The sequence below is a fragment of the Diabrotica virgifera genome, chromosome 6 (genome assembly GCF_917563875.1).
Source record: "Diabrotica virgifera virgifera chromosome 6, PGI_DIABVI_V3a".
Lineage (NCBI taxonomy): Eukaryota > Metazoa > Arthropoda > Insecta > Coleoptera > Chrysomelidae > Diabrotica > Diabrotica virgifera.
Window position 1 is genome coordinate 145,681,020 of NC_065448.1, and position 25,670 is coordinate 145,706,689.

Sequence of the window (25,670 nt, forward strand, 5' to 3'; positions counted from 1 at the left end):
CTTTGAGAATATGTTTTCTCAAAAGAATAAAAATAAAGTTTGAGGTTAAAAATAAATATTTTGAAAATGTACCTATTTTTATTTTCTGTAACACTTTGGAAAATTATTAACTAGATTCCTAATGCAACTGAAATTAAGTTTTAGAGTAAACGAAGAGAAATATGGCAAAGGAGCCAAGAGAGATGATAAAGATAGCCCAGTTTCACCCAACAGAGGAATCTCAGATGAATGTCCCCCCAATTGGTATCCGTAAGTACTGTAATGTATCCAGTAAGTACCCAATAAGTGAATTTGAGGATTTATTCCAAAGGGCGTCATATTTTAAATAGTAGGAAAGTCCTCAAGTCTGTGTAAGTATCCTTTGCCTATTTGGTTATGATAGTTAGTCTTCTGTAAACCCTCTTACCCCCTAACGAATCCACGACTCAGCTCTCCGAACAACAAACTGATGCGCCGTTCGCAATGAAGTTTTGAGTGTCTGCTTCTTCTTCTTTAGCCCTATTTTGACCCCTAGTATTCAAGTAGTTAGTGTTATCCCTGTCCCATCTGAGCAGACATGTAAAACGCTTCAAATTTGGTAGGTTTTAAGACGTAGTTATTGCACATTTTTTGACATACAATTAAGAATTTTATATTCACCATTGGCGTGCGTACGGGTAATATTATGGGTCATAATACCCGTACGCACGCCAATAGTGAATATAAAATTCCTAAATGCAAGTAAAAAAATTCGCAATAACTATCTCTTAAACCTGCCAAATTTCATTTGCATCTCTCAACCGGTTTTAGGGCAATAAAATAAATCGCCAGTTTGTAAAAAAAATGCAACATCCCGTATCTCGTAAACGAAGCATTTGCGGGCATAAGTTTTATTTGCGGACATTATTTTTTCATGCAGAATTGCCCCTTAAAGTTTGTCGCAATTATTTACAAACAACCTATACTGATGAAGAACATGCCTAGTTGTTAAAGTACATAACTGTTGTATTATCCAACATAAACGAATGAATCAAAAAACAGAATGTTAAGAAAACCTGAGGCTATAGTTGGGTTTTAATTTCAGTATTTTATAAATGCTAGATTCTAGCATTTAGCAGCTAGAATATTCCACAGGGTGTTGCGAACTATGAAAAAAAAACACAGTTTGATTCGTACACCCGGTATACAATGAAAATTTACCTGTTTGGCAAAAATATTATTACAGGGATATTGACAAGGAATAAGGCTATAACATATTCAAAAAATCACTTAAATCGGACAACAGGTTTAGGAGATACGCGACCTCAAAAAGGACCCATTTTTTAGGGTGCCCGTTTTCTATGACGCGCAGTGTATATTGAGAACGCATGCCTTTAGCGACCTATAACGAGGAGAGATAAGCGAGTGTCGATAACGATTAAAATAAACTGTAAACACAAGTCTTAGTCAAACCATCCGGCGATGCTAGGAATCTATTCCACTAATGCATCAACAGCTTACCCTTCCAAACCGCTATCATTCTGTACTCTGTACCGAGTATAGAGTGAAACAAAATAAACAGACGGTTGCGTTTTGATTCAATTTGAGTCTGTTACCATCCTCTGACACGTGTTTCTAGGTATACCTGTTATCAAAGAGGCTCGTAAGAAGGCTGAACTGAATTAAAACGCACCGACTGGTTGGTAATTAAATCAACACATGCCTTTAGCGACCTCTAACAAGGAGAGATTAAGTGAGTGTCGATAACGATTAAAGTAAACTGTAACACAAGTCTTAGTCAAGAGATCGAACGATGCTAAGAATCTATTCCACTAATGCATCAACAATTTACCCATCTAAACCGCTATCATTTTGTACTCTGCACTGAGTGAGTGAAACAAAGTAAACATAGACGGTTGCGTTTTGATTTAATTCGAGTATGTTATCATCCTCTGACACGCGTTTCTAGGTTTACCCGTTATCAAAGAGGCTCGAAGAAAACTGTACCGAATCAAAACGCACCGACTCACAGTGGTCCAAAAACCCGAAAAGCTGGCCAAAAGTAAAAAAAAAAATTAACGTTTCGAGAATATTATTACATTTTCTAATAGAGAATTAAATTCCCTATTCAGTGTTGGCAACCCTAAAGCTATATCTCCTATATCTGAATTTCCAGTTCAGTTGACCCTCGTACGAAACAGAAGCGCAGTTAAGAATAACGAATAGTTTATACGCACATTCTTGTGCGTGTATCTCGAAAACGAAGAGTGCAAATTCAATTTTGCAAAATGGGGGATATTCGTGGAGCCATCTTTAATAAAAGCCGATAATATCAAAATATTTGTATATGTTTTATATTTAGTAGATTTTAAGTTGAAGTTAAGTAATAAGAAAGTGTATATTTTGAAAAAATTAAATTTTCAGATAGCCAAATAGTTGCGTATTCCATCGAATTCCAAGATGTTACTACAATCATCTTTTAGCTTATATTTTTAATGTTGTTCTGAAGCTATTTATATTATATTTTATATTTTTATATACAGTGGAACCTCGATAACTCGGATTAATCGGGACCGCGACCGATCCGGGTTATCGAAAATCCGGGATAGCCGGAGAATATGGTAAAAATTAATAAAATACGGTATACTTACAGATAAACTCCGTTAGAATTGAAATAACATGAAATATATTTATAAATATGCACAGTACCTACTCATTAAAATTACTAAAAAAAACACCAAACCCAAACGTAAGCAAATGGAAGTGAACAATACAAGACACACAATACTAAAGACCATTGTTTATAAAAGAATTTTTTAAATAGTCTTTCCTAAACAATGCTGACAGTTTGAAATAAAAAGGAATAGATACTACAGACAGGTGGCTGTTGTTTCTGCGGCGTGTGCTATGAGTCATTTTTAATATCGTATATTTCAAATTACACACATACACATTATCTCTCAAATATTATATTACATACATTTTTATTGTTGACAGGTTTGTCTGATAATTAACTATTTTGATTGGAAATACAAAATATTGAAAATCAAAATGTTTATCTGATGAAAATCGGTTCGGGTTAGCCGGACTTCCGGGTTATCGGGGGCCGACTTATCGGGGTTCCACTGTATTTATATTTTTCTCTTTAAGATTCAAAAAAAAATTAGCTGCCACTATCTGCCCCTTTGGTTTTGCGAGAATTTTTTGTACAAGCGCTCTGCGCTGAGTTTCAATATGAATCGTTAACAACGCAGAATAAACAGGTCATGCCGCCACATTCAAGTAGTTGTTACGACTGTAGATCTTTAGTTATTTCAGTATCGTAGGGTAAAATCGTAGATAAAAGGGTCAGATACAGTATTGTTGAAGGTTAAAAAAAATTAGTTTTGACTTTCATATGATTAATAATCGAATTTAACGTTGAAATAAAAAATTGGCGGGTTGCATCCGCCATTTTGTTTTTTGAAATTTCGATTTCGGACTCGTAACTGGCAACCTCAAAAACCCCGGGATATCAAATTTCGACGGTATGGTTCTTTTCATGAGCATTTTTCAGTGCGTCACAAATGATATAAAAAAAGGTTAGTCCGTGATAAATACACATTTATGACATTTATTCTAACATGACATTTTAGTTAAATCTGACAGTTGTCACATTTTATTTGCAATTTGGTATAAAAAAAATCAATTTTGTTTATTGCATTTATAAAATGGTATTTTCTTTGATTTGTATAGTCTTATAAATTGTACAGATTAAATTTTTTTTATATAGAATAATATAATATTATTTAATATTATATTATTAGCGCCATCTATTGACAACTAGATTAAATGTTATTAATGTCACCGACGAAATGTAATCAGAGGCGTGCGTTTTTTTGTGTCACATACAATTTAATGCGTTAGAGAGAAATCGAAAAACTGTAACGCACTGAAAAATGCTCATGAAAAGAACCATATTACATATATTTAAAATACATAAAACCGCCATATTACATCCGCCAGTTTGTTTTTTGCAATTCAGACTTCGGATTCGTAATTAGCGACCTCAAAAACCACTGGCTGCCTAATTTCATGCAAATCAAAAAACACTTACATATTTTGGCCATTTTTTCAGGTTTTTGGACCACTGTGCGACTGGTTGGTAAATATATTGAAATATAACAGTATACTATTAAATTCATTATCCCAATTGTAAGGATGTATCGTCAAAAGATGTTTTAGTGTCAATTTTGAACAATGTCAATTGCATATTATTTACAGTTGAGATGGCCCAAGCCTTGAAAACAACTTACTTATTCTAGCATTAATATTATGAAAGCCAAAATTTTAATTAACAATGAATTTCAAGGTAAAAATTTGTTGTGTCATTTCAAAAATCCCACAAACAACATATTGAATTAGTAATTATAATTAAGGGAAAACATTAGTCCTCGGCCATTAAATGAATGCTGTCTTCAGCAGTCGTTCGATGGGTATTTGGCGTTAATAAAGAAAACCGATCCTGGTAATGGTGAGATTTTGAGAAGGATTTCATAGGAGAAGTGTCGTTTCCCTCCCAACTTGAATGTTTTGGTTTTAATTCTGCAGACTTTGATTCTTTGGCCTGGTTAAAAATGTAATGGTTATATTACAGTTATACAGTAGAGTACAACATAAAAATAACGAAATCGAGAATAAATACAGGGTGTGGCTACAGTGCGTCGAAGTACGATAGGTATATTATTAGTCCATTTACTCACGGTAAAATATTGCAAAAACCTCTGAATTTTAAAAAACCGCTTGGATTGTAAAAGATAAAAGTGATATTATGCTGATGATCACCATGAGGGTGGAGGTGAGTACTACCCCTTCTAGAGAGTGAAAAAAATATATGTATGTTCAAAGAAATGAAAGAAAACAATTGAACATAAAATATATAAGACATACTTAACCTAGGGCATAAACACTACAAAAAAAAATTTTAACATAAGAACGAAAACCAAGAATAGAATATTATGCAATAAAAATGAGATAGAAGAATAATAATTAAGTAGAAAAAATTGATATCAAAAATATCGTAGGTATATAGTTCTTCCACTCATCTTTTCCCATGCATGAAATTGTTCACGAATCGCAAAATTAAGCGATAAGTTAAACAAGGATCAACAATACGACATGTCTTTTGATACCTTTACTATTTACTATGAATTTTGACGTTGATCATTTTCAATGACAGTACATACATTAGAGCATTTGTTGTGTATATCGGAATTTATGATTAACTATTTAGATGGGCTATCCCAAAGGTCAGAGAGCAGAGAATAATAAATAAAAAATATGACATTGCCAAACTAAAGAAAAAAGAAACCGCCGAAAACTTCCAGACAGACGTGACAGCAAAACTACTTCAGAGCGAAGAGCAAGGTGACATTGAAATGGAGTGGGGAATAATAGAAGACGCTATGAAGGAAGCAGCTCAAAAGCGGTTGGGTCAAGTTAAAAAGGGGAGCGACAAAGAATGGTTTGAAACCGATTGCAAGAAAAGTCTTAACACACGGAATCAGGCAAGACAAAAATATATGGATAAACCAAGTGAAGAAACCAGGAATGAATATGAAGCGGCGAGAAGAAACGCGAAAAAAGTGTGTAGGAGTAAGAAAAGGGAGTATATGGATAAAAAGCTTCAAGAGATTAATAAAAATGTAAGAAACTTCTACCAGGAGGCGAAAAGGAGCAGTGACCAATGTGCCAGAAAACTACTACAAGAGCAAGGAAGGGCACCTAATAGGAGATAAGCAGGGGAAGCTAAGTAGATGGGAGGAGCATTTTAGAGAGCTACTTAATGAAGAACCTGATAGAAGTGATTAGGAACAAGAGGAAATGGTAGAGGAAGTCAGAGGCCCGGCGGAAACAGTAGAGACTGCAACCGGGGAAGAAATAAGAGAAATCATACATAGAATGAAAAACAACAAAAGTGCAGGCAGCAATGGTATTACTGCAGAATTAATCAAGAATGGGGGAGAAGCACTTATAACGCGAATATGTAGCCTGTTGACGAAAATCTGGGAGCGAGAGGAAATGCCGGAAGTATGGAGAGAGGCCATAGTATGTCCCATTCATAAGAAGGGAGATAGAGCAGTGTGTGAAAACTATAGGGGTATCACTCTCCTAGACGTAACATATAAGGTACTCGCCAGAGTCGTAAGAAGCAGACTGGAAAGGCACTTAAACGAGCAGGTTGGTGAATACCAGGGAGGATTCAAAAAGGGCAGATCCACCATAGATCAAATATTCGTATTGAAAATGATTCAGAGCAGTACATACGAGCAACAGTTAAAGTTAAACCTCCTCTTTATAGATTTGAAACAAGCTTACGATTCTGTGAATTCCGGAAAAGATGATCAGACTCGTAAAAATGACCTTAGTGAAGACCGACAACAGAGTAAGGATAGAAGGAAGCCTATCAGGAAAATTTGAAGTTAAAAGGGGATTAAAGCAGGGAGATCCGCTGTCCACAGTACTTTTCAATTTCTTGTTGGAGGCGATATTGAGAGACAGTGGAATACGAACGAAAGGTATGATCTTTGACAACAGAAACCAGGTTCTGGCCTTTGCGGACGATGTAGTGCTAATGGCAAGAACGGAAAGGGAACTGCTGAGGATTTTCAAACTCTTTGAAGTAAAGGCTAAGCAGTATGGACTGAGAATTAATGAGCAAAAAACAAAGTATATGGAAATGGGACAGACCTCAGATGAAGACACACAACTGAAAACTACCACAAACAACGAGAATAAAGAGTATTGCTTCAAAAAGGTGACGGAGTTTGAGTATCTATGAGTAACGCTAACAAGTAAAGAGGAAGAAAGCCAGGAAATTGAAAAAGAATCTCGAGAGCAAGAAAGACAGTCGGAGCCCTACACAAACTACTAAGAGCCAAAAACATCTCCAGAGAGGCAAAATTAAGACTCTATAGAACAGTGATCCAGCCCACAGTTCTTTACGGGAGCGAAACATGGGTCATGAACAAAAACCAAGAAAATATGCTGAACATCTGGGAGTGGAGTGTTCTAAGGAAGATATTCGGGGGAGTAAAAAACGATAAAGACGTTTGGAGGAGACGAACAAATGCCGGAGATCAGAGAGCTGTACCGGAAACCAGAAATAAGCCAGATGGCCAGAACAAAGAGACTGAGTTGGTTAGGTCATCTTGCGAGAATGGCTGACGGAAGGTGGGCAAAGGACTCGCTCCTGAGAGGGGAAGGAAAGAGGAGAAGAGGACGACCCAGGAAAAAGTGGCTAGAAGCATGTAAGGAAGACCTGCAAACAATCGGGATATCAAATTGGAGAACTGCGGCCATGGACAGGAGAAAATGGAGAAAAACCGTGGAGAAATTCCAAGCCATGGGCCTTTAAGGCCTGTTGAGCTATATTATATATATATTTAGATGGGAAATAAGCCACAATTAAGCCTTAAAAATGGGTGATTTTTGATATCTTATATCTCCTAAACCTGTTGTCCGATTTAAGTGATTTTTTAATATGTTATAGCCTTATTCCTTGACAATATCGTTATAATAATAGTGTTGCTAAACAGGTAAATTTTCATTGCATACCGGGTGTACGAATCAAACTGTGATTTTTTCTTAAAGTTTGCATCACCCTGTGGAATATTCTAGCATTTGTAGAATACTGAAATTAAAACCTAAATGTAGCCTCATGCTTTCTCAACATTTTGTTGTTTGCTTGATTCGCTTATGTTTGATAATAAAAAAGTTAGGTGCTTTAACAACTAGACATGTTTTTTATTAATACAGAGTGTTTTTAAAAAATTTTGGCAAAGTTTAAGGGGTAATTCTGCATGAAAAAATAATTACAGTTTGCTTTATAAAATTATGTCCGCAAATGCTTCGTTTCCGAGATAGGAGGTGTTAAATTTTTCTGACAAACTGACATTTATTTATTACTTTAAAACCGGTTTAGACATGCACATGAAATTTGGTGGGTTTTAATACGTAGTTATCGCACATTTTTGGCATATAATTAAGTCTTTAATATTCGCCATTGGCGCGCATAGGGGTAATATGATGGCTCATATTACCCGTATGCGCGTCAATGGTGAATATTAAATTCTTAATTGTATGTCAAAAAATATGCAATAACTACGTCATAAAACCCACCAAATTGCATTTGCATATCCCAACCGGTTTTAAGGCAATAAATAAATCGTCAGTTTGTCAGAAACATTTCAACACCCCCTATCTCGGAAACGAAGCATTTGCGGACATAAGTTTATAAATCAAACTGTCATTATTTTTTCATGCAGAATTACCCCTTAAACTTTGCCAAATTTTTTTAAAAACACCCTGTATTGATAAAAACATGTCTAGTTTGCAAATGAAATTTGGTGGGTTTTAAGACGTAGTTATTGCACATTTTTTGACATACAATTAAGAATTTTATATTCACCATTGGCGTGCATATGGGTAATATGATCGGTCATATTACCCGTATGCACGCCAATAGTGAATATAAAATTCTTAATTGCAAGTCAAAAGATTCGCAATAACTATCTCTTAAAGCCTACTAACATCCCGTATTTCATAAACGAAACACTTGCGGACATAAGTTTATAAAGCAAACGGTCATTATTTTTTCATGCAGAATTGCCCTTGCAAGTCAAAAGATTCGCAATAACTATCTCTTAAAACCTACCAACATCCCGTATTTCGTAAACGAAACACTTGCGGACATAAGTTTATAAAGCAAACGGTCATTATTTTTTCATGCAGAATTGCCCCTTAAGTTTGTCGCACTTATTTACAAACAACCTATACTCATGAAGAACATGACTAGTTGTTAAAGTACATAACTTTTGTATTATTCAACATAAGCGAATGAATCAAAAAACAGTTTGTTAAGAAAACCTAAGGCTATACTTGGGTTTTAATTTCAGTATTTTATAAATGCTATAATATTCCACAGGGTGTTGCGAACTTTCGAGAAAAAAACACAGTTTGATTCGTACACCCGGTATGCAATGAAAATTTACCTGTTTAGCGAAAATATTATTACAGGGATATTGACAATGAATAAGGCTATAACATATTCAAAAAATCACTTAAATCGGACAACAGGTTTAGGAGATACGCGACATGAAAAATTACCCATTCTTTAGGGTGCCCGTTTTATATGACGCGCAGTGTATATAAATAATGATACACATCGACGTACGTTTTAATTAATGTTTGAAAATGAACCATGACGTTTGGGCAAAGATAAAATGGAACAACTATAATAAAAATACCATATTATAAGGAAAGACTTAGGAAAAAATTGATTTATATAATAAACCATTTATTTATATTATACAGTGAGAGAAAAGGGACAATACGTCAACAGATGAAATAATAATTATCAAACGACACTCGGCATCCGACGCTTCTGAAAGGTTTAAGATGGTTCGAGAAAGAACAATGCATTTGGAATACATGAAAATGTAGAATATGTTTAAAATAGTATACATACCAGATTACATATCACAATCTAATCTAATAAAATTATAATGCGACAAGTCACGCAGTCTGTCCGGTATGGTTTCGATATGTAAACATTGAATGACGTTTAATAAACGTCATTTTATTTTGTTTTGTATACCTTTTTTATAACAGCTCCAGACTGCCTGAATCGAATTAGCTAATTTCTATTTTAAAACATTTGTAGAAGTCCAAGGAAAGTTTAAAAGGTAAGAAAATGTGATGAAATTGTAAAGGAAATACTAAAAATAACAAGTATATTGTCATATACACACAGTTATACAGTGAACTGGAATAAGTGTTACCCCCCTTATTAACTTATTTATTTTAAGCACATAAGCAAAACGTTCGGACAGGTCGATTTTTACGCCATCTTACATGCATAAAATAGGCTTGTCAGATACTCCCAATTGTACTTGTGGCAAAATCGGAGATCTAACACATGTCATATTAGAGTGTCATTTACACATAAATAACACAAACGACCTTTATAAGGAATTAAGGGGGGGCGTATGGTTTGAAATCAACATATCAAGCACATTTTTTTTTATTTTTTTTCGAAGTTATGGTAGAATTATTTTATTTTTAAATTAAATAAACATATTAAGTACAATTCAAAGAATATTTAAGAAAAAATTCAATCCAAAATAAGCCATTTGGCGACAAATTTTGGCAGGCAGCTCAAAAAAATGGATTTTGCGGTGGACATCAGAACTCATCACTGGATCATACGAAACAAAAAATTCAAAAATATTTAATTAGCTTATGAGTTTCACGAGGTAACAACGTCGAGTTTTTTTTATTTTTAATGATTTTTGAATTTTTGGTATCACTCAGAAGTCAAAAATACGAAATTTTTGATAAAAATTTTGTGAAAACCAACAGATTTAATATTGATGAACAAAAAATAAGCACAAAACGAAAAATATCTCGACGTTGTTACCTCACGAAATGTCTAAAGAAAATCTATGCAAAAATTTCAGGTAGATCGGTCAAGTAGTTTTTCAGTTACAATGTCCACCGCATTTGAAAAAGCAGTTTTGAGAAAAATGCGTTTAAAGTTTTGACAACTGCATCTTCATCTTCTGATTTGTCTGCCAAATCGTAAAGTGATGAACATTGGAATATGTTTTTTGAATTGCGGAGTAATCTACAAAAGAGAAGGCGAACAGTTGTTTAACGTTTCTCACTACGTTCAAGCGTGCTGGCGCGAAGCCGCGGCAACGCGAGTCGAAGGTAGGGATATTCAACACCCTGTATCTCTGGTAATTTTACTCCGATTATTTTGAAATTTTCAGAGAGTATTCTTGAAAGTATGCACTTTTATTTGAAATAATAAAATATTTCAAACCATACCCTCCCCTTAAAAGATTTAAAATGTTTTTCCCAATAAAGCTTAATACTTTAATATTTACAAATGATATGGAAATTCTTCATCTCCTTTATAAACATGTTAAATTATGTAAATACAAGTTGTAAACGTAATATGTACTAAATAGGCATAATTTGTTAATGTGGTTTGAAAAAATTAAAAGAATAAAAAATAATATATAAAAAACATAATAAAATAATAACAAAAAAAATAAATAAATAAAAAAAATAGAAACAAAAATAAAAAAGAATAGAAAAATAAAAAAAAAAGAAGTAAAAAAGTGTTTCGCACAAATTAAAATATATATTAAAAAAACAGTAAAATAATTAAAAAAAAAAACAAAATAAAAAACAACACAATGTACTATGTATCTATAAAAATAATATTGTAGTATGTGCTTATGTTATGAAATAAGAAATTTATGACTATGAATCTGCAATCAACCACAAGTCTGGCCAATTGGCTCTGCCAAAGCCATTTTTCAAAAAAAAGGTCGATTTTTAAAATAATCATTGTATATTATAGCATCAATGTTTCGAACTTTACGTGATCCCTCTTCAGGTGACAGGCATAACTTTGATTTCTTTAAATGTAAAGTACATCATGTGACACCTCATTTACAAGCTTCTGAAATACTGATTACAAAAATGTATAATACTGTAATCCTTTTTAAGAGCGTAGGCGCAAAATTTCGTTCGAATTATTTTTAAACGCATTTATTTTTTTTTGAATCCTAAGAAAACTAATAAGTATTTTTGAAAAATTTGCAAGCAGAATGAAATATTATAGTATTATCGAGGGTCGAAAATCCCTGAGAGCTTCTATAATGATTAATTATTTTTATATTTCACAGGGGCGAAAAAAAGAAAAAATTTAGTCTGATTTTTATTTCAAATATTTCATTCAAAAGAAACTTTTTGTTTATTCTAAGGGACTTTTAGCCCTCGGTAATAATGTAATCTTTCATTCTGCGTTTAAATTTTTCAAAAATACCTATTAGTTTTCTCAAGATTCGAAAAAAATAAATGCGTTAAAAATAATTTGAACGAAATTTTGCGCCTAATCTCTTAAAAAAGATTAAAGTACTATACACTTTTGTAATCAGTATTTCAAAAGCTTTTAAATGAGGTGTCACATGATATACTTTCCCATTTAAAAAAATCAAAGTTATGCCTGTCACCTGAAAAGGGATCGCGTAAAGTTCGAAACATTGATGCTATAGTATACTATGGTTGGTTTAAAAATCGACCTATCCGAGCGTTTTTCTTATGTGCTAAAAATAAATAAGTTAATAAGGGGGGTAACAGCGCACTGTATAACACTCATTTAGATTTATGTCACTAAAACTGACTTCGAGTCTATTTATTTTTTTACGTTTCCCGTGAAATCCATGCTTTTACTACTTTGTTTGGTCTAAATATGGTATTTAGAATTGTTTCATTAAATTTATAATTATTAAAATGTATTACATTTAGTAGGACAAAATGTATTGCATTTAAATGTATTGCATTTAGTAGGACAAAAACAGAGTATTTGGAATGTTCATTTAAAGATGGAGTTACTACAAATAAAATGGTATCTTTGGATGGTGAACCTGGGATCGGTATTACAGAGTAATGGAGAAATAGATGGAGATGCATGCAGTAGAATTAGGGCTGGATGGGTGAAGTGGAAAGCGAGTGGTGTGTTGTGTGACAGAAAAATTCCAATGAAGCTGAAAGGAAAATTCTATAAAACAGCCATAAGATCGGCTATGATGTACGGAACTGAATGTTGGGCAGTGAAGAAGAAAGAGGAACAACGAATGCATGTGGCGGAAATGAGAATGCTTAGATGGATGAGTGGAGTGACAAAGAAGGATAAAATTAGAAATGAGTATATTAGGGGAAGTCTAGGTGTGGCACCAATTGATGCCAAAATGAGAGAGCATAGGTTAAGATGGTTTGGTCATGTTCAACGTCGAGACGTTAATCACCCAATACGAAGAATAGCTGAAGTGCAGATTCCTGGAAGGAGTAGGAGGGGAAGACCAAAGAAGACCTGGGGTGAGACGATAAGGCAGGACATGTTGGTAAAGGGGATTGACATTGATATGACCCAAGATAGAACTGTGTGGAGAAATGCAATTAGGGAAGCCGACCCCGCATAGGGATAAGGCAAAGAGAATGATGATGATTGCATTAATGCACAAACTTGAATTCTCAACTGTATCGCACAGAAAATGTTGAAAAATACTTTTTCTACGGCCGTGCTAAAAGAGCCACTTTCACGCACGCATTTCGTTTCCGAAAGTTGCACTTTCCCGCACGGCGTGCGTGAAAGTAAATTTTCCCGCACGTCGTGCGGGAAAGTAAAATACCTTGTAATGTGGCATTATAATACATTATAATACATACAATAAACTAATATTTAGATATTTTTTACTAATAATCTTATTGTGTTCATGTTTTAATGAAATTAGCGCGATAATTCGATGAAATAAAATTATTTTGACATCATTTTTAAAAGTCAGATCAGTAGACAATTACAATGGTTTTGAATCGTCGTCATGGAAACCAATATCGTCGTCGTGGTAACCCATTATATTAAAAGTTTGGTTTTGACAATCTTGTCAAAGAATTAATTTGTGTATTTTCACTTCTAAATAAAAATTGATTTAACTCTATTTTTTGTGGCTTTTTTCCAAACGTACGGCCCTAGAAAAAATATTGTTCCTAACTCATGCGGAAAGTGTCTTCCCCGCACTCGACTGCTTACCCGAACTCCGCTATCGCGTCGTTCGGGTCAACGGCAGTCTCGTATCACTTTCCGCACTAGTTAGAAAAATAACTATTTTATTATTGTAACTAAACAATGTCTTAAAATTATTTTTTAATTATAAACATATTTTCTTTATATTAATTTTCGATATTGTCAAAAATAGAGATATTCTTGAGCAAGGAGCACATTTTTTACACACTTCCTATACAACTAATAAAATTTTATATCTGATGGCATATTCTTACTTAAAGATTTTTTTACTTAGACTTCTACAAATATATCAAAATCAAAAGTAGCCAAATCAAGCCAGTCCTTCTCGAGTTATACAATAAAAAAATATTTAAAAAAAATAAGAGTCAGAAAGAATGGAGGGTATCAGATCAAATTTGAGGGTGCCAAAAAATTAAGGGAATCAGAAAAAAATGGAGGGTGTCACAAAAAATTGGAAGGAGATACGATAAAATAGGAGGATGTCACAAAAATTTGAGTGCAGTGACTGTAGACGGAAACTGATTGTAAAACCCCGTCGCATGGCAACGGATTCAAGAGGAGTAAACTAAAAAGATAGATTCATACCCAAGAAAGTCACTAAAAATATCACCACATACACCTTCTTTTTTGGTTGATCATATCGGCCTTTGACGGTAATCCATAAATATTATATCATACTAATACATCGCTAAAGAGTTCTAAAAACAACTGTTTTTTATATAAAAACAGACTAAAAATCTAAAAATTAAAGGAATAACGTAGAAAATACAAACAATCGCTGATATATAATTAACCTATAAACTATAAAATGACAGAATTGTCAAAATTTTATAAATGTCATTAGTGTCAAAATTTGATAACAGTGGAGTAAACTTGTCTGAGGTTGGACCAATTACAAACAAGCTTTACGGCGCGGGAAATTTGATTTACTCCTCTTGGTTTAAAACAGAATATAGTGTGTTAATAAGAATTTTCGAAGTATTCCTTAGCTGAAGAATATTGATTAGACGAGTTAGTTGTGTTAAAAATACATAGTTAACTAGTTTTCAGTTGTACTACTACTCACCAGACTAAAATGTATATACTTACATTAACTTCAACTGAAATTGTCTCATCGTCATTATGTGGAAAATGGAACACTCTGAAATTTGGAGATTTCGGCCAATTTGTTGGCGGAGGACTTCTGATCATATGCTCGTGCATTTCAGGAAGAGACATTGGGTCCACATCTAAATCCAGAGATAATTCCTAAAAGTATTGGAAATATAAAGTTAATTTAGTTATATAAACTAACAGTGAAGTGAAAAACTTGTAGTAGGCCAGGAATCAAAGCTTTTCACCTCGCAATTTTTAGAGAATGGATCAATTTGCTTGAAAATTTGAGAATAACTAGTGGATAGTCCATGGATCAAAATATATATGATGCCGACAGGCGCTTTTACCATAGGGGTGGTTGCCACCCCATGTCGCGGTGGAAATTTTTTATTATATTTTGACCACAAAAGTTAATAAAAACATTCATTCTAAGCAAAAAATGTTGTATACATTTTTTTGATAAAATTAATAGTTTTTGATTTATTCGCTATCGAAAGTGTTAGTTTTATATCTAAAAAATCAATGTTTTTCTATGGTATACTCATCCCCCGATAGTGGTTGCAAGACCTTGATGTTGGTTCGGGGGCTTAAGCTGACTGTTCAGATAGGGCTGTAATCTGGCGCAGGAAGTGGATCATGTATGTGTGTGTGTGAATGAATGGGATCTCCCTAATAAGGAGCTCTCCGATTAATGAAGGCACCTCCTATAAACGGCCAAGCCTGGTGAACAGGAAGTATGAAAGAATGTGAAACGACCTCACTAGAGCAGTTCCTGTCACAACTTAGCTCTCTGGAATATCTCGGAATCCTTCCTAGGTAGTCAAGAGACTAAGAATGGATGAACTGCTTCAGCGACCAAGAAGCAACCTACTCCTATCAATACCAGGATTCACAGCGTGGAGGATGGTGCTCGCCCCCTGCAATGGAATCTCAAGACTGGATTAATGTCCAGATTGATGTTTTGTTGCGGGGGGAGACAGCCATCTGCGGAAACCTGCCTGGTATAAACCGTATCTATTACGTCATAAGATGAGCATAGATGTGGGGGCTTGCCTTAACCGGCCGGCCAAGTGGAAGGGAACCACAATAAAAATCCCGCAATTTCAAGGTGGAACAGCATAAGCCGAAGAGATGAATGGTTAGAGGGTATCTAACTAGTATTATGCGAACTCTGGGGCACCTGGCGCACCCCAGTTTCAATAGCCTTCCTGTAGCATGCGGGGCTCTGCTGCAGGCGATATTTATTTCCCTAACTTCTCGTGGGAACTTTTATGGAATCTAAAAATAAAGAAAACGAAGGGACATCCGACTCCCAAAGTTCGGAAACAGAAATGGAAGTTGGCGAACCTCATGTACAGGCCGAAAACAAGCCTGAAAAAACTGAGGAAGAGCTACTCCTAACAAGTGGCGATGAACTTAAGTCCTTAAGTCCTGAACAAAGGAAAGAAAGGATAAAGCTCAGTGGCGCCGCAAGAAAAAGGTTTAAATACCTTCTAAAGAAAGGGCTGACTCCGAAAGAAGCCCGAGAGAAAGCAGTCGAGCCCATAAAGGAGAAATCTCTGGGAAAAGGACCCAAAAGGGTCCGTTCCGAAGAGAACACTCCTGAAGGTCGACATGCAAAAAAATCAAGGAGTGATGCAGATAAAGGCGACACTGTGCCTAAATCTGCAAAACCCTCCTTCAGTCAAATGGCTGAAGGTATAAAAGTGGGAATTCTGCCCTCGGAATTCCCAAGTCAATCCCTTACAACGGAACAATTAGAAGCCGTTAAGGAATTGATCCTAGATAAGATTCTTGAGCACCAAACAGAAAAGAGCGAAAGGCCTAACTTTTTGAGTGCTCAAAACAGGCCCGGCTGGCTAGCTCTGATGTGCGCCGATAAAGCCACCTTGCAGTGGCTAAAGACACACATTGGAGAGATACATCCATGGGCGGGCGCCACGCTGAGACTTGTAGAGGGAGAAGAAATTCCTCACACCGAACTTTTTACGACGTACCTTCACGGAAGTAAAGAGTATTCCACGGATAAAATTCTAGGCCTAATAGAGGCCCAAAACAGCCTCCATACCTCCTCATGGAGAGTAATAAACAGGTCTACAAGTGGAGCCGTGGAGATTCTAACCCTTTCGGTAGATAGCCAATCAGCCGAAAGACTAAAGTCGACTTTACACTACATGATTTATCATGTGATTTGTCATATGATTTTTCCCATGACGAGCCGCATGACAATGCTTATGACAAAACGAGCCGTATAAACAATGCAAAATCATATGACAAATCACACAGTGTAAACATGTAAATTTCACTCCATGACCAAATCATATGACAAATCACATGATAAATCATGTAATGTAAAGTCGACTTAAGAACTATGGGATATACGATCAATTAGAGATATGGTCGTACAGTCATACGGGAAAAGAGTGGCAGGAACGAAGCCACAACAAGCGGGTCTGAAAAACCTACAACAAGCGAGTCCCAAAAACCCGCTACAATATCTAAGGCCCCAGATGAGCAAGAAAGTGCTCAAGCTACGAGAGCCGAGGGGAGCGAATCTCTGGAGCAAATCCAAGCTGAATCCAGGAGGACAGGCAAGCAAAGGCCTGACTCCAAGGAATCAGCCGTAGATAAAAAAATCTGGGAAACCGGATAAAAAAGACAAGGGGAATTAAAATATCCCCAAGCCCATTTGAAAAACCAACTCAAAGGCTGAAGTGTCTACAGATAAACCTCCAACATTCAAAAGCAGCTACCAGCGTGCTTAGAAGAAGGTTTACTGAAGACAACATAGCCATAGGTCTCCTACAGGAGCCTTGGATTAATGGAAGTCGAATACAAGGACTCAACATAAAATCAGGTAGGTTACTCTATAATACCAATACTAACAATCCAAGAGCAGCATTACTGCTCTCACATAATACTAAATACATTTCTGTTCCAGAATTCATTACGGCAGATTTGGTAACCGCAATAGTGGAAATGCCAACAGAAGTAGGCAAGAGGCAAATTGTTATTGCCTCGGCCTACTTCCCGGGTGACTCTGAAGACCATCCACCTCCAGAGGAAGTACAAATACTCATGGGATGGTGCAAGAGGAGGAATAGACAACTAATTCTTGGCTGCGATGCAAATGCACACCACACAGTATGGGGCAGTACAGGAATTAATAACAGGGGTGAGTACCTCCTAGACTACATATCTACTAACAACCTAGATATTGCCAACAGAGGTAATAAACTCACATTCATAAACGCAATTAGGAAAGAGGTTCTTGATATAACCCTAACTAGTTCGTTTATAGCAAATAATATATACAACTGGCACGTCTCAAATGAAGCCTCAATGTCGGACCATCAACACATAAGGTTCGACCTGGGCGCATCTGAGGAGGGCCTTGAGGAGTATCGAATACCAAAACAGACCGATTGGGACACTTATAAAGAGCGTCTCGAAAGCGAAATGGAAGAATTCGATACGTCGCTCGACACAGAGGAAAATCTAGATAGAGCCTCGGGACAATTTCAAAATGCCATAATAAAGGCATATGAATCAAGTTGTCCATTGAAACGTAAGACAACTAATAGAGATGTTCCCTGGTGGAACAAAGAGTTGACTAAACTTAGAAAAAAGGTCAGACAACTCTTCAATAGGGCAAAATGTACAGGTAGCTGGGACCCCTACAGAAATGCCCTTACTGAGTACAATAAAGAACTCAGGAAATCAAAGAGGAACTCCTGGAAGAAACTCTGCGAAGGGATAACGGAATTAGCCCCTGCACAACGACTCCAAAAGGTTCTTTCAAAAGATCACTCAAATGAAATCGGACTGATTAAAAAGCCGAATGGTGACTACACTGAGAGAAACTATTAGAGAGCTTTTAAAGACTCATCTTCCTGGCTCTCAACAAGTACTAGAAGATGAACCGCAAAGCATCCAGCTGGCAGAGGCCCCAAAAGGCCTCAACAGAACCGGCAGACAGCTAGCGGAAAAAATCTTTACAAAAAACAAAATCGAATGGGCTGTTAAAAGCTGCAAACCTTTTAAATCCCCGAGCAAGGACGGAATTTTTCCTGCTTTACTTCAAAAAGGCTTCACACAACTACAGCCAACTACAGCGGCTTTTCATAGCAAGCCTTGTGCTGGGTCACATTCCAAAAACTTGGAGGGACGCAAAAGTGGTATTTATACCAAAGACGGGGAAACGTCCTACGGACGAACCAAAGTCTTATCGCCCTATATGCCTCACCTCTTTTCTCCTAAAAACCATGGATAAACTAGTAGATTACCACATAAGAAGCGAAACTCTAATTAGGAAACCGCTTCACACATCAATTTGCATACCAGACAGGCAAATCCACTATAAATGCTCTAAATTCCCTTGTTGGAAACATTGAAAAGACAATAGTGGCAAAAGAAATAGCTCTTTGCGCTTTCATTGACATAGAGGGAGCATTCGATAACACCTCATATGAATCCATAAAAAGAGCACTAGTAAAGAGGAGCATTGAAGCCTCACTAATATAATGGATTCAGTCCATGCTAAAAACCAGAATCATCACAGCTAGTATTGGGGGAGAGTCTGTAACTCTGACAGCAGTAAAGGGGTGCCCTCAAGGGGGAGTACTATCGCCCCTGCTGTGGTCTCTAGTTGTGGATGACCTCCTTACTAAGTTGCATGATTCTGGTTTTACAACTCCTAGTTGTTACAATTAGGGGCAAGCATGACCAGACTGTATCTAGTCTCATGCAAACTACTCTAAACGAAATCAAAAACTGGTGTTCGAAGGAGGGCTTAAATGTCAATCCTAGCAAAACGACTCTCATACCGTTCACAAGGAGACGTAAATAGAATTTACAGGCTCCAGTTATGAATGGCATCACACTACACTAGACTATTCCAGAGAAGTAAAATATCTGGGAGTAACCGTAGATCAAAAACTCACCTGGAATAGTCATATTGAAAAAATCTTATCCAGAGCCTTGGTGGCAAGTTGGACCTGCCGCAAGACATTTGGAAAGACTTGGGGCCTAAAACCGAAAATGACTCTCTGGACATAAAAAACGATTATTAGGCCGATGGTCACATACGCATCACTCGTATGGTGGCCAAAAACACAACAAACAGCTAATGCCAAGCTGCAAAAAGTGCAGCGGCTAGCTTGTCTGGGAATCACAGGGGCAATGTCAACATGCCCCACGGCAGCCTTAGAGGCGATGCTGAACCTTCCTCCCCTGCAGTTCTGCATAAGGAGGGAGGCAGTAACCACCGCCTTAAAGCTGCTAATGAAACCTGGCGATCTAGTGGGCCATCTTAAAATCTTGGAAGAAATTCCTTTGAATTCTAAGGATAAGACGACAGACGTCATGCCAGTCAAATTCGACTTTGAAACACCATTTGAAGTGGTCATAAAAAACCACCAAATGAATGAAACAGTTGAACCGAAACTGGAGGAAGGTTCACTCGTATGGTATACGGATGGATCTAAGATTGATGAAAGGGCAGGAGTGGGAGTTACTGGGCCGAATTTCAGGCTATCCAAATCTCTTGGAAACGCCCCAACTATCTTTCAGGCAGAAATACATGCCATACAGATTAGTGCCCAAGAATGTCTCAACCGAGACACTCGTAGGGCAAAAGTCTTCATTTTATCAGACAGCCAAGCTGCCTTAAAGGCTCTAAAGTCATTTACTTGTGAGTCAAAGTTGGTTTGGGAATGTAAACAATCCCTTAAGAAGCTGGCGGAACGCAACAAAGTAACTTTGATGTGGGTGCCAGGTCACAAGGGAATTGCAGGAAATATGGAAGCTAAAAGCCTCGCAAAAGAAGGGGCCAACACCCCATTCCAAGGTCCAGAACCTTTCTGTGGACTACCAAAAAGCCACATCAGAGAGGAACTCCGGACCTGGGAACTCAATCAACTACAACTATACTGGTCCAACACACCAGGACAAAGGCAAGCAAAAAGGCTCATAAAGGTGTCGCCTAGTGCAACAAACCGCCTTCTCGAAATGAGTAAAAAAGATATAAAAATGGTCACTGGGCACTGCCCTCAGATATCATCTCAAAAAAATGGGCAAATCCGATAGTGAGAACTGTCGTTTCTGTGACAATGAAAAAGAAACGGCAGAACACATCCTATGCAATTGCGTAGCGTTGTTCTGCAAACGACTAAAATTCCTAAAAGAGGTCACCCTAACGCCCTCTGACATAGGAAACAAGTCACCTAGGATGCTAATCAATTTCATCAGAAGTATTGCATCCTAGAGTTTAACTAGATTAAGGTATGCACAAAAGATCTTTATAGGTCGAAGTGCTGAGAGGCTCCATAGCCTTAACGATCTCACATAATCTAATCTAATCTAATCTAATGGTATACTCATTTACGATTCACTCAATTTTTGCCGTAGAACAAATTTTATCAAGCCAAGTTCTTGAGAATTAAATTCCCTACAATTTCATATTCATAAGAAAATGGCATTTTTTACCAAATTATAAACATTCGTTATTCGCTTTAAACTTCAGTTTTTTTTAAACTAATTATTCTAAGCCAGTCAAACTTCTAGAATCTATTAATAATACATAAATAAAGAAGAATAAATAAGTCCAATGACTAAAAACACAGCTAACTTACATTATTATGCTCCCAATTGATTAATTTTTTTTTCAAAAAAATATATTGATTTTTTAACCGTAACTTTTTTATTTTTTATCTTAGAAAGTTCATTAAAAAAGAATTTTGTAGGTTTTTACAAGATCTATAAGCCTATTAATATTAAATCCTTTTAAAATTCTCAGTTACAAAAAGAGGTGGCATTGAAAGGGTTGGTAAAGGTGGTTTTTGCATATTACAAGATTTAATTGTCAATAGCTCACTCAATTTTTGTCGTAAAAAAATGTTTGCAAACTAAGTTCTTGGGAATTAGATAAGCTACAATTTCATATTTAAATATTTTTTCGTATCTCTGATGCTAATCTTTGTATTCTGAAGAAAAGGGCATATTTTACCAAACTACAAAAATTTGTTATTCGCTTTTAACTCCATTTTTTTTAAACTAATCATTCTAAGCCGATCAAACTTCTAGAACCTATTAAAAATATGTACATAAATCAAGAAAACCAAATCAGGTCAATGACAAATTTTAATTCGGATGGTGGTTAGGGGGCTGTTTACGATCACTTTTTTGCTTTAAAAAATAGGGACTGACATTCTTTTGATTATAAGTCACTTAATTTTTTTAGCTAGGGATTTTTTTTATTTCTGGAGATACATATTTTTAAATACTTTAAATTAGTTTCAACAAGTTATCCTCGAAAAATGCATAGTTTTCCCGTGCTTTGACTTTGAAAGTATAATATTTAGCATTTGACGAAGAAGAGCCAACATATAATAAAGTATAGCTCGATTACTATTGGTCTTAAAGAAAATAAAAAACGGATTTGTTTATTTTTTCAAAAGGTACATTTTTGTTAAGTAACGTTGTTTTGATAAAACGAAAACTTTTTGAGTTATTAGCAGAAAACTGATTTAAAACATTGATTTTTTCGATATAAAACTAACACTTTCGATAGCGAATAAATCGAAAACTATTAATTTTATCAAAAAATTGTATAGAACGTTTTTTGCTTATAATGAATGTTTTTACCAACTCTTGCGGTCAAAATATAATAACAATTTCCACCCCCGAGAGGGGGTGGCAACCACCCCCAATGTAAAAGCGCCTTTTGGCATGATATAGATTTTGATCGTTGGACTATCTACTACTTATTCTCAAGCAAATTATTTTCAAGCAAATAGATCCATTCTGTAAAAATTGCGAGTTTTTGTCCTATTTTAAGCTTCATTACTTGGAGTATAGTTAAAATAATGATACACTGTAAAATGTAATAAAAACTAAAATTTTCCATACGGATTACAATTTCATCAGAACGTTTTTGGTCTTATGAGACCATCATCAGTGAAAACGTAAAACTAAGTATTTCCACATTGATATCATGAATCCTTTCAATCTCATCTAAAATCTCTTATTATATTATCTTATATTCAATATCTTATTCCTATAGTTGATTCTGCCTCACCCCAACTAACCATTAGCAGCTAACAATCTTACTTCTCCAAAACTAATCACCAACTAACATTCTTGTGAGATTAACTGGACCATTTATTCACAACTTTACATTCTAAATCAATATTTTTTGTCGATCTATGTTGTGAATTAGTTAGTCTGACTGAGTCTGATGAGCCATTTACTAAAGGTAATCGTAATGCTGGAGCCACAGTAACGTTAACGTCTAACGTCCATTATCGTATTAATTAACACACCAAAAATGATGGAATAAACTGCGCGTTAAAGTGACTGGCCACACTTAATTTAGCGCGTGCGCGTAGTCAGCAGAAAACGCGTTTTTTAATCCAATAATTTCAAAATGGAAGTCGAAGCTGCTACGCTGTTATATTTTATGAGTGCTAATTATTATTTTATGAATTTATTATTTTATAAACGGATCAGGCAAAAACCAAGACTCAAAATAAGATGGTAGATGATAAAAATGCACAGAAAACGAACACAGTAATGACATCAAATGCAAACCAGCTTGTTTTATATACCTCATTCGTTCCCTTGCTAGATTTTAACGATTTTTTTATATTTATTTAAATGGGTCCTATAGTATCCCATAAGCGTGTCTTTTTTCTTTTTCAAATCTTCTACCGTCGCTGGAAAAGATAATGATGGCACAATTCTATGCCAAGCGTCACCATGAACGCCACGATTTTTATGTGATTTTTGTCGGGGATCCCATAAACAAGGTTCTGTTTCACTGAAAATTCAATTATTTTCTCATTACTCCACTACATTTTCGTAGAATAGTATGTACCTATTTCACAAAACAAATTACTCTGCTGCGCTGCAAGCTATAACTTGTTGAAACAGTGCAAGTGTAGCCACAACAACGCGATAAGTAACGGAGTAACTCCTTTGTAGTGTCGAAAGAAACCGACACCCGATCTATCGCCTAACGTTTAACGGCATTAATAATGGCATTAACAAATTAGCGCGCTAAGTTATGGCTACACCTAACGCGTTAGTCAAATAACACGATAATTAACGGCATTACACGTTACTGTGGCCCTAGCATAAGAATCGTACATTATATCGACAATTTGCAAAGACTATGTAGGAGAGATGGATGGATGCTGTGGATGCTATGGATGGATGGATGGATACTGCTTAAAAAATGTAGGAATCAATATCAGGATGTGCATTCATGTTTATTGTACTAACCAAAAGCATTCCCACCAGAAGAGGTGTGAAGCAAGGCTGTTATGAGGTCTTCGAAATGTGGGTAATGCGTCGACTGTTCAAAGTATCACAGATGCAGCATATTTCCAAAGAAACCGTTTTAAAAATGGAAATAAGTAAATGTTGAAATTTGTTAAAAGGCGAAAGACAAGCTATTTGAGGCATATGTACGAATTTTAATATTAAATTATAATAATGGAATGTACAATGTTAATGGCTCAAAAATGTGAGAGACTAGGCTGGTTTTGTAACGGGTAGCTTTTTCAGGACGACAGACTCAGTAAAACACAGGTTAAAAACAAAGTAAATATATTTAAGATATTTATATACAGTTCAAAATAAATAAAATATAATTCTATCTTCTGCAAAGGAAAAATAACCTTATACTTATTACTGTCATCAAAACATAATAGTAATATTAAAATGATACAATACACAACACAACATATACAATAGTAATCTCGCTACATGGAATCAACCTATCTACACATTCAAACTCGGAGCCATCGCCTTTTCAATCCAATGCGATAACATTAAACAGCGACACACCGTCACCCGTCCATCGTCACTATCGCTCTCCGCGGTAACGGTTCCGGTGGAACGCCACGTCAATACTGAGGCGCCTACCTCGGCAAAGTACCGGCTCAACCCGCCGCATCTCTACCATTGAGCCCTTCTTGGTTTAATCCGTCAAGAAGGACTGATTTTATAATTGTATGATTCTCCTCGCCCGTCTTAAATACGCTCTCGGTGCCACTTGTTCTTCGGTTTCGCCTAGTGGGGTATGTAGAGGGGATGCGCCAACAACTCCTTCGATCATCTACGGTCGACCTGCCGATCGCCAGCTGCGGGCATTATATCATTACAGTTTAAACTCCCAAACACTTTTAAGGATAGCTCAAAACTGCCGAAATTATAACCAATCTTCTATGAATAAGATGGCACCACAAGAAGAAGTACGTTGTGAAAAAATTAAGTTATTTAATTAAATTTGTGCTAAATACATCTTCTGGTATTATATATAATTTATTGTAGTTATCTCAACTGGTGTTATGCCCAAAGAATTTTCTTGTTAGTTTTTAATTTTAACCAACTTATATTTTTGACAAATAAAGTGAAACATATGGTATGTGGCAAAATAAACAGTACTGAAATGAGTATGTGCCATCATGTGCCTTAAATTTGTACGTGCCATGTGCCGAAACGTACTGAGTGGTTTCTAAACATTGTTATAACAAATGTAAATGTCGTGTGAATGTTAGGTGCTTTAAGATGGATCTATTTTGCAGAAAAAAAATTTAACGTGGAGTGCTATTTTCGGTTATATGGAAAAGATCGCGAAAACCATCCAAGCTTAAACTCAACAATGCAGCAGGATGAGGCAACCTGTCACACGGCCAGGGAGTCTCTTCGAATACTGCGTGATCGTTTTGGGAGATCGCCACTCACCAGACCTAACGCCACCTGATGCATACATATGGGGAATGCTGAAGGAGGCAGACGGATCAATCATCTTATATTCTGGAATTGTGGACTAGAATTAAAGATTTTTTTCGTGCCAAGGGGCATCTGTTTTATTAAGAACGTCGTCGTGAATGGTTGCAAAGCTATATCATGTATACTAAATATATAAATAATCATAAACATTTCAATATTCATTTCTCTACTGTTTATTTTT

General features: G+C 35.9%; 1 protein-coding gene across 2 annotated transcripts in view; it reads right to left on the minus strand.

Moving 5' to 3' along the window:
* LOC114338268 (uncharacterized) overlaps positions 1-25,670 on the minus strand; it is a 79,900-nt gene that overhangs the window by 32,545 nt on the left and 21,685 nt on the right. Inside the window, exons 5-6 of one of the 2 annotated variants that reach the window (XM_050654073.1) lie at positions 14,687-14,845; positions 4,347-4,564 (exon numbers count right to left, since the gene is read on the minus strand). In XM_050654073.1, coding sequence (XP_050510030.1) covers positions 4,385-4,564; positions 14,687-14,845 — 339 coding nt within the window. In that variant the 3' untranslated portion in view covers positions 4,347-4,384. Of the gene's footprint in view, positions 1-4,346; positions 4,565-14,686; positions 14,846-25,670 lie in introns of those variants that run through there. The other variant, XM_028288862.2, reaches the window with a different exon arrangement.